The sequence below is a fragment of the Babylonia areolata genome, chromosome 2 (genome assembly GCF_041734735.1).
Source record: "Babylonia areolata isolate BAREFJ2019XMU chromosome 2, ASM4173473v1, whole genome shotgun sequence".
Taxonomy (NCBI): domain Eukaryota; kingdom Metazoa; phylum Mollusca; class Gastropoda; order Neogastropoda; family Buccinidae; genus Babylonia; species Babylonia areolata.
In genome coordinates, this window is record NC_134877.1 from 40,519,381 (window position 1) to 40,530,237 (window position 10,857).

General features: G+C 38.5%; 1 protein-coding gene across 1 annotated transcript; it reads right to left on the reverse strand.

Annotated features, from left to right (window-relative positions):
* Nucleotides 1–798: 798 nt before the first annotated feature.
* Nucleotides 799–10,553, reverse strand: LOC143279447 (putative E3 ubiquitin-protein ligase DTX3). The gene is made up of 4 exons (XM_076583490.1): nt 10,461–10,553; nt 8,376–8,845; nt 5,841–6,067; nt 799–4,726 (listed from the first exon to the last, which is right to left on the reverse strand). Exons 2-4 carry the CDS (start codon nt 8,778–8,780, stop codon nt 4,570–4,572), a joined length of 789 nt encoding a protein of 262 aa, XP_076439605.1. The 5' UTR covers nt 8,781–8,845; nt 10,461–10,553; the 3' UTR covers nt 799–4,569.
* Between the last annotated feature and the right edge of the window lie 304 nt (nt 10,554–10,857).

The window sequence follows — 10,857 nt, forward strand, 5'->3', positions numbered from 1 at the left end:
ACCACTAGTATGCACAGAGAGTACCAGAAAGTTTCTCAAACAGAGACTGAAAAACAGAAAGAATGAGGAAATTGAATACCCTGCCAAACAGGGGGGGAGAGAGAGAAGGAGAGAGAGGGGCAGTAGGAAAGAAGAGACGAAGGGGGAGACACAGACACAGAGTCAAAAGTCAATGTCACATGATCAGTAGAAAGACTAGCAGGCCACCATGCACACATTAAACGTCAAAAGTCAATGTCACATGATCAGTAGAAAGACTACCAGGCCACCATGCACACATTAAACGTCGAAAGTCAATGTCACATGATCAGTAGAAAGACTACCAGGCCACCATGCACACATTAAACGTCAAAAGTCAATGTAACACTGTCAGTAGAAAGACTAGCAGGCCACCATGCACACATTAAACGTCAAAAGTCAATGTAACATTGTCAGTAGAAAGACTACCAGGCCACCATGCACACATTAAACGTCAAAAGTCAATGTAACATTGTCAGTAGAAAGACTAGCAGGCCACCATGCACACATTAAACGTCAAAAGTCAATGTAACATTGTCAGTAGAAAGACTACCAGGCCACCATGCACACATTAAACGTCAAAAGTCAATGTAACATTGTCAGTAGAAAGACTAGCAGGCCACCATGCACACATTAAACGTCAAAAGTCAATGTAACATTGTCAGTAGAAAGACTAGCAGGCCACCATGCACACATTAAACGTCAAAAGTCAATGTAACATTGTCAGTAGAAAGACTAGCAGGCCACCATGCACACATTAAACGTCAAAAGTCAATGTAACATTGTCAGTAGAAAGACTACCAGGCCACCATGCACACATTAAACGTCAAAAGTCAATGTAGCATTGTCAGTAGAAAGACTAGCAGGCCACCATGCACACATTAAACGCCAAAGTGTGTTACATGCCGCTGTTCTCATGTCACACTAAAACCACTGAGTAAGGCTGAGACATTGGGCAATTGGTCCTCCTCAAGGGAGTTTCAAGCAAAACTTCAACAGTCTTTCAAAACCATCAGGGTAAGTTAATTAACAAACAACAAAAACATGGACAATAAAAGCAGTGTACCACAACCACATGTAAACAACCTTGGGTAAAATTTTCATACAGACCAGCTTTTCAGAAACAGAATTCAAAGACTTGAAGGGGAAAGGGACGGGCGCAATAGCCGAGTGGTTAAAACGTTGGACTGTCAATCTGAGGGTCCCAGGTTCGAATCACGGTGACGGCGCCTGGCGGGTGAAGGGTGGAGATTTTTATGATCTCCCAGGTCAACATATGTGCAGACCTGCTAGTGCCTGAACCCCCTTTATGTGTATATGCAAGCAGAAGATCAAATACGCACGTTAAAGATCCTATAATCCATGTCAGTGTTCGGTGGGTTATGGAAACAAGAACATACCCAGCATGCACACCCCCGAAAACGGAGTATGGCTGCCTACATGGCAGGGTAAAAACGGTCATACACGTAAGAGCCCATTCGTGTGCATACAAGTGAACGTGGGAGTTGCAGCCCACAAACGCAGAAGAAGAAGAAGAAGGGGAAAGGGATGTAGAGAGGGTGGGGGGGAGGGTGTAGAGGGGACTCTTATAGCAACTGAGATGTATTTCCTACAAAGTAAAACTGCAAGCTGAAAATTCAACAAGAAACCATTCAATGACAAACTACCCTTCTTCAATATGCAGAAAATATGTGTAACACAGCAAGCAACTGACAGCAATCCCACCCATAATACTGAGCACTAATAGTTCACAGATATATTGCTAATGAGTACACACAATATTTCTAAACCAACTAATGACTTCTTTCAATTAAAACACCAACATCTTTACTGGTATCAGGTAAAAATGGTTGCTCAAACATAAAACATCTACTACTCCAGACTGGATTTTTAATCCTTTTTTTTTTAGGAAATAGGTACAGAAAATGTTTCTTATTCCTGCAACACCACCATAATTAAAGTGTGTTCAAATCTGTAAAAAGCAGAGTGATGAATGATCCGTGTTAAAGAAAACGGCTCTGTAAGATATATGATATATGTATTTCCTGATGTGCATTCTGACAAAGTGCACAACACTCAAAACCTTCACAGTGATATAAACACATATACCCCTGTCCACATTACAAAATAAATCTAATCAACAAAAGTACACATTACAATTTTATTCAGCCACATCATATGGAAGCAAACACATTATGCACTGAAGAAGAACTACTTATGAGTGCTTTGAACACATCTGAAAAGAATACTTTTAGGCACATCAAACACATTATTGGTACAAATAAATGGAAAAAATCTTCAATAAAAAAAGCCAATAGATCATCTTTCATTCACATTTTTAAACGTACATGGTCAATGCATTAACAGATCATACAAATATGAACTGCTTACAGAATGGTTTCAGAAACTGAAAATGTTTTCATTACATTCACAGAAAACAAAAACCAATAGGACATTTAACTGAAATATGCATACACTGCATACATGAACCCCACCGTCAAAGTCAACTGATGATCTTTTATGGAGTAAATCATGTTCGACTGGAGGATATAATATACAGTGAAAAATTGCAACAAAGATGAAAACAAAAAAAAAACTGAATCAATAAAAGTACACATTATGACTTCACTCAACCACATCATATGAAGGCAAGCAAACACACCATTTACAGAAGAAGAACTACTTATGGATGCTCAGAACACATCTGAAAAACATACTTTAAGGCACATCAAACACATTATTGGTACAAATAAATGGGGAAAAAAAACCTTCAATGAAAAAAGCCAATAGATCATTTTTCATTTATATTTTTAAACATACAAGGTAAATGCATTAACAGATCATACAAATACGGACTGCTTACAGAATGGTTTCAGAAACTGAAAATGTTTTCATTACATTGACAAAAAACAAAAACCTTTGGGACAGTTAGCTGTGATGTCATTCATCTGTCTTGCATTTACTTTTCTTCCTTATTTGATATGGAAATATGCTCTCATAATCATCTTTGTACTGTGAAAGTAATGTCCACTTCACTGCAGTACAAATTCTACATCAGAGACTTGCAATGTTACATTGTCACTCTTTATATGTTACACACTGTACATGTTACACAACTCTTTTTCACCACAATTCTAATTTGTGCACACACAGCACGTACAATTTCAACTGTTTGCAATGCCACAAGGATTATCTCACCATGCATCCTTTTTCTTACTGGCACATACATCACAGTCTTTCACTAACATTCAAATATATCATCAACACAATAAGAAATATAAAATGGCAATGCATCCTCTAAAATTTTTTAACTTTTTTTTTTAACACACACGCACACAAAATGTCCACAAAGATGTCCACAAAGATTTCCTCTAACAGTATCTAAAAACAACAACAACAGCAACAACAAAAAAGCCACACACATCACACTTGGTGTCTCAGCATAATTCCTCAGCATGTGCACTGTCAGTTCAACAAGACATACACAAAGCATGGATCTGTAATGATGTGTTCTCAGGGAGTTCCCCTGCTGCAGTGAAGTCTGCAGGTCAAACGGCTGTCAATGATGTTGCTTCACACATGACATTATATAGTACACTGTCCATGAACTGACAAACCCAGAAGAAATGAAATTCCACAAAACAAAAATTAATGTTTGAAAACATTGTGGCTGGCTTGCGTCTCAAGATGTGTGTCATGTGAGTTATTTGGGTTTCTGTCAAGTTAACATTCACATGTGTATGTCTCGAGTTACCATAAATATCAAGCAAATTATCCTTTGGATTCTGATCAAACTACTTAAGCAAGTATGTCTCAAGTCACCATAGAGTATCAATCAATCATTTGGGGTTTAGTCAACTGATTACAACACAGTTAAAGCATCACACAGACAAACAAGAAATACTAGACCCAGTGATACATTATTTTTTAACAATACCATGCGAGCCAATATGAAGTTTGATGACACAGCAACACCATAAAGACCATTTCTTTTAACACAACCAAAGGTTCATCAATAGTACTTCATGGAAATCACACATGTAACTTATTCACACTGCAATGATAACCAGTCATGCCATTCTCAATGGTCAAATCAAATCAGGATTTTTCACAAGACAGCCAATGACAAAAGACACCTCTGGGTTGTTAAAGTATGTTTTAAAACAACTGTACAAGTCTAAAATCTAAGCACTCAAAACAAGACACAGATAAGACACAGACACACTGCCACACACACACCAACTGCAGTTCATAATAAAGAACTTCAATCAAGAAAGCAAACATGTATATTAATAACCTCAGTGGGAAGACTACAATCAGATTGTAAAGTGTTAAAATCTTTGACATCAGCATATCAAGTAATTCATGAAGAACACGCTTCAGCCTCCAATGTTGGATTACAAGCCACAGACCCTGGGGTCCCTTCTACTGACACAAGTCAGGAATGAATCCTAACTCTACATGTAAATAGCAAACAAAAACTGCTAATTTCAATGACAATGTGATGCACTTCATTTTATTATGCTGGCACCCAAAACCACAATTGGGCACTCAAATGTTTTGTCCAGAGTGCTCGACTGACATTCCAAAAAAACTGTTAAATTCAAACCCTGTTATCTGCTGCTCAGTGAGGTCACTTGCAAACACACCCACTGCTGCCAACTGTTGCTGCACACGATTCAAGTAGCCATCGTCTGGGAAGCTGTATCTGTAACACAGTACAATTAACCCTTTATTTTTTTTTTCTCCACATTTTGCTTTGTGTATATTCTAAATCTGTTTTGCAACCCTTCATATCAAGTCAGAATCAGATAAAGGGAAATATCATTTCTGAAATAAGGTAAATTCATTGTATTCAGATGAAAGGAATGGTCCGACTTTTGCTGGATACATTCACATTGTGGATTTCTTTATAACTAACATGCTGATCGCCTTGTGAAATGTGGAGCAACTAACACTGATGGAACCCTTGCTTCCTGCTATCCTCAGAAATGTGTGATATCATGGAAAAGGAACTCATTTAACCTTTTTAAGTCCTGTCCATGGGTATCTTAATCTGTTGAATGTATGCATTTTAAGCAAGAATGTTAAAAGTGTAATGCTTCAGCTTTTGCTTGATTTCTCATTGATTAAGTGTTGGTAAAAAAGCAAAAAATTTATTTAAGGAACATTAAACAGTTGAAACTATTTCTCTTTTCTGGAGATTGTTTCACTGTTAAAATTGTCCCTTCTGAAACTAACCATTTACATGTTACACAGTCTGTATGGAAATTTTCTGTAAACACCACACAACTTTCTTTGTTTCAACCACTGTATACATGTATGTTTCATCTTCTCACCCCCCATTCCCTCATGGTTTTTTTTTTGTTGTTGTTGTTGTTGTTGTTGTTTCTTTTTTGTTTGTTTTCCTTTTTTTCCCCCTTCCCCCTTATTTCAAAATCTAAATTTCCCTCATCTGTTAAAACTGTTCTGACGAACATAAATTCATATATTTTATGTTCATTTAATCTTGAGTGTGAAATCACCAAGTGACCAACTTGTGTGACCAGACTACAGGTAAACTAACCAATCAGTCCTAGGCAAGAGATTTCACAAACTATTGTGAACATAAAAACAAATATCACATCCATCCAAGAGACATAAGATACAAAAATAAAAAATAAGGGTTTAAAGGTCTCTTCTGATGCACAAAACCATAATTAAACTGGCTGACTATAGGGCAACAGCAGCAATAGCCTACGGAATATGAAAACAATGATCTCCATAACAACTGTGGAAGAACCTGCAAAACCATCCTGCCATCCAATCAAAATGCTACATACCTGCCAGCTTGCTTTTTGGCTGTCTTGTGTTCAATGCCATTCAAGGTTATACGATATTTTGGTCTTCCATGAGAGTGACAGGATCCCTGGATCTCAACCAGTCGGAAAAGCAGGCGTCGATCAAATGCTATCTTCAGGAGCATCAGAACTTTTCGGCCCTCAGGTACATCAGGAAGATAGGCAGTTTGTTCTTTTCCACGGTATCTTTCTCCTGCATACTGCCTAGCCTGAAATTTGGAACAAGTCTGTTTACTTTGCAGCAATTCCAGTTCTTCATTTTGTCAAATACTGTAACTCACTGCCAATATCAGCTTGTGCAAGCAAAAGCAGGCAAACAAGCATAACTGAGAGATGTGATTCAGGAAAAAGTTGACAGGGAAAAAAACCAGAAGTAGTAGTGATCTGTGAATGCTGAGCAAATGATCAACAGTTAACAAGAAAATGCAATTTAAGTGGACAAGTTAACTTGATCTTTTCTTCTTTTCTTTCTTTCTTTTTTTTTTGTGTGTGTGTGTGTGTGTGTGTGTGTGTGTGTGTGTGTTATTCCCCCCGCACCCCCCCCCCCCCAATTTTATTTTACTGTTTGGTAATTTATGTTCCTTGTATGCATAATAAGTATGAAGTCTGGGCTGGTTCACACATAATCCACAACCTTCTTCCTGCCTGTTCTTCTCTCCAAACCTTTTCCTTGTTAAATCTTCTCACCCCCATATCCCCCCTCCAACCCAGTGGAGGTAAACCCTACAAAAAAGATGCTTGAATGGCAATTCCTACCACCTGTTCCTTCTCTTTTTTTTCTTCTTTTAAAAAAAATAGAATTAGAACATTATATCATACTATATTGTATCATATTATAATATATAATACATTATATTACATCATATCATATCATATATTATCATATTACATCAATCTTTGTCACAACAGATTTTTTTGTGTGAAATTCAAGACAGCTCATCACTACAGTGCACGGCCACTTTCTTCCTTTCTTTTTTTTCAACCTGTAAGTGTATTTGTTTTCCTATCACACTGGATTTTTCTACAGAATTTTGCCAGGGACAACCCTTTTGTTGGTATGGGTTCTTTTCCATGCACTAAGTGCAAACTACACACAGGACCTCGGTTTATCATTTGTCTCATCTGAATGACTAGTGTCCAGATGACCACTTAAAGTCTAGTGGATGGGGAGGAAATACTGCTGAACATGGAATTAATCCCATGCCCTCAGATTCTCTGGCTTCTTGCATGTCCGTGTTACCACAAAGCTACCACACAAGTAAGTTAGCCACATACTCAGAAAAATGTTCGCCGGCGATGCTGCAATTGTTTTGTGTGCAAAGGATGTTAAACACCTGATAAACAGATTTGTTCTGGCATCCAGTGATTCTGAGACATTGTTTTCTGTGACTTTTGCTGTTGATCAAGATGGATGATTTAATCACAGATTTTTTTTTTTTTTTTTGGGGGGGGGGGGGGGGGGGGGGGGGCAAGGGGTGTGTGTGTTTAAGATGAAGCCTGAACACTGTCTGACTGTGGCTTATTTGTTTTCAAACCTGTGTTGCTGGATTGAGCGTATGTGAGTGAGTGAGTGTAAGTGTGAGTGTAAACATTTTCCATCATACAGTTGTCTTAAATTAAAATAAGACTTTTTTTTAACAAATGTATATTTGCACATCAGATTTGGTGTTTTACAGTACATGTCACACTGTTGTAACAAGAATAACTTGCTGGTGTTTGTGAGACATCCTTCCTCCCCTCCTGCATCTTCTCCCCAACCCCTTCCCTGCCATATATCATGTGAATGATTTTTCATATTGGTGTAAAATTTTAATGTGATCCACTGTTACGATAGAATGATTGTGTGTTTTGTTTAATAGGTTTCAACTTTTTTCTCCAATTACAAACCCAAAGGAGAATTTCTTAACGTTGTGATCAGAAAATAAAGTGATACATGTAAATCAATGAACATGTACAGAGAATAACCCAAACCTGGAACAATCCATATTCCAACACGTCATTATCCATTTGCTCAAAACCGTTTTGTTATTTAAAGTTCCCAACTGGTTTTATAATGATAAAACTGAACACAGGTTTGAGAACAGTTCCTTGTGAAACAGAAGGTTAAAAAGATGGTGTTAACACTTCACTGAGGTGAGTTTAGTTCCAAATCTACAGTTCCCCCTTCCAATTAACTCAAGACTCTCAACATAACAAAACTTTTCATGAAGATTTCAAAATGATATCATCACAATACTCTGTATAAAAGTATAAAGAAAACAACAACCTGTAATTAAAAAGAAGAAAAAAACGTCATTGGAATTTTTAATTTGTTTTTAAAGTATTTAGTTGATGTTTAGACATGCAAATGTAACAGTGCTACATAAATGTGTGAGATTTTATGACAATATATCCTAGTCAAATTTATACTCACATAAATCACAGCTGATGGACAGATAACCAAAGCTACACCCAAGCTTTGTCGTAAAATGTGACACTCAAAACTTAAAAACAATGAAATCATAAAGTGCAACTTACTTGCTCACTGTGTTTCCCGCCTGGGAATTTGTATAAAATGACAAATGTCCCTGGAGGAAACCCTGGTAGCTGCTGTGTTTTGTCATACTTGACTTTCATTGTTCCCTTTGGCTGGTCACCATGTATTTCACCCCATGCTGCCCCACAATCAGGACACTTTGGCTCCCTCAATTGTTTAGAACAGTCATCACAGAGATGGTGTCCACATGTATCCAGGGTCTTGCACTGCTTCTCGTTCCGGCACACTGAGCAGACAGGTGTGGTGCTGTGCCTTGAATTCTGCCTCCTGTCTGGTTTGGCTTTGTCAGTGTTGTCAACAGCCCTTTCGAAGCATTCTTTCAATGTTTGTATGCTCTTTTCTTCAGGGTGGACAATGTAAATTTCTGTTATTTCTACAACTGGCATGGTGCTGACGTTTTTCACTGCCTGGTACAAAGCCACAGCAAATGCTTCTAGCTCCTGATCTGAATCTGCAAAATATAAGAATTCATATCAATTTTAATATATAACAAAAAGAGCAATTACTTTCCAACTTGTTCACATTCTGCTAACGTGTGTATGAATGTTACATCAATCATTTTCACAATATTTCATGGCACAGTTCCCCTATCTTTGCAAGTAAAACTTGCAAATGAGGATTCTGAAACAATTTAACATGATGGAGAGATGTAGGAGGGGGAGCAGAATGTAGGGCCAGGATGGATCATACACAGCCCATGGTAACCCCTGTTCAGTGATGGGCACAATCACACAGATCTAGATGGATTCTGGGGAGGTGTGATTGTAGTGGGAGGACCGCACCACTTCATTTAATGTGAAGGTGCTGTCACCTATCCTGTGATTGGGGCACGGAACAGGATCACAGCAACAGAGGACATGGATGATATTGTTGAGGTGAAAGTTATTAACATTAGAATTATCTTTCTTGATGCTAAGAGAAAATAGAGGGCACCAGATGAACAACAATGGTCAGGGCCACAGCAGATCACAGTCCGGTTTCTGTTTGTTTATTTCACTTTTTATTAAATCTGTTTTTCGTAGCACGCAAGATGTATCTGATCTTAGCTGTCCGAGCAACAACACAACAAATATGTCCCCTGCTGGGTTCCAGGGAGAAACCAAACCCACCTGGGCCTCCAATGGTTTCGAGACACATTGGGAGTTAGAATGGTTGGATGACTGTCTGTACTGACTGACCCCTGCATCTGAAGCTGGGATAGGTGACAACTGTCAGTGACCCTTTTACCCTTGCCAGTCTTGCAGTGTGGAACAATTGTCCAAATAGAAACATCTGTGCCATCCTTGATAATCCATGGGATCATTATTATCACCAACAGGTACAGAGAATAACTCAAACCCACAAACATAAAGGGGGTCCCCAAGTGGAAGGCTGGTCAAGAACACACCGACATTACACCCCTCAAGTCTGCTGTTTGCCAATGGCAGAGCAAGACATGGCATGTGATGAAACACAAAACCAATGTGGCTTCAACAAGCAACTTGAGTCTCAAGTTGAGACAAGAACAGAAGAAATATATAAATTGTGAAAAACAATGGATAGAAGAAACCAAGAGTGGAAAAGGGAAAAAGAGCCACAGACAAAACAAAATGAAGTGCCAAGTACATAAACAAAAGACTTCAAGAAAGACAGAGCATAAATCTACATGACGTTCGGTCCACTGCTGACCACATAATGTGAAACAGTGGAAGTGTTATGCTACATGGGAATAAATTGCACTGATTGGCTGAGCTATAAATAGGCCTGGGGGTGTCTTAATACTACATCAGTCACACAAAAAATGGCCAACATGCCAAACCAGTTTGACACCATCAGAGCATGATGTCAAATAAATAATTCACACTCACACAGAAGTGACAAGAACACATTTCCTGATAAAGGAAAATAAACTATCATCAGTATAAAGTGTTACAACTATTGTAAAGTGCGTTTCTAAATGCAATCTCACGTTAAAAACAAAAGACAAATAATGTTGATATTCTTCAGTGTTTGTGAAATAAAAGATGCAAGACAGCAAACAAACAAACAAAAAGCTAAAAAAAAGAATGTTACTAAAAGTGTCTTACTATGATGTCTTCTATATGGATATCCTGGGAAGGCAACAGTTCTCCTTCTGGCCTGGTTCACTTCGATGAGGACTTTCTGTGCAGCTGCATGGATTTCCTGTTGACTGTCTCTGCACGAGCCAATGGCATAGGCCACACCACCTCCTTGAGCAAGGTGCTCCGTTGGCAGTCGTTCACAATGGCATCACAGCACTTGTGAGGTCATCCTTTACACAGACACTTTAACCGTCCAACTTGTGGTCATTCTAGTGAGCTAGTTTGCTGATGCCAGCCTGGTGTGTGTATGGGCATTGTCTTCCCTCTGTCCTGACCGTCCGCCATCATCAAACCTTTCCTGTGTCTGTTGTGGTTTTGACCACTCCTGTCTCCTGGACAAAGTGCTTGCTTTTGTCATTGT

Coding starts and splice junctions, on each gene's coding strand:
- LOC143279447 (XM_076583490.1), bottom strand. CDS start 8,780: ATGCCAGTTGTAGAAATAACAGAAATTTACATTGTCCACCCTGAAGAA. Junction 6,068..8,375: donor GCGGGAAACACAGTGAGCAA/GTAAGTTGCACT, acceptor TCCAAATTTCAG/GCTAGGCAGTATGCAGGAGA. Junction 4,727..5,840: donor GCCAAAAAGCAAGCTGGCAG/GTATGTAGCATT, acceptor ACTGTGTTACAG/ATACAGCTTCCCAGACGATG.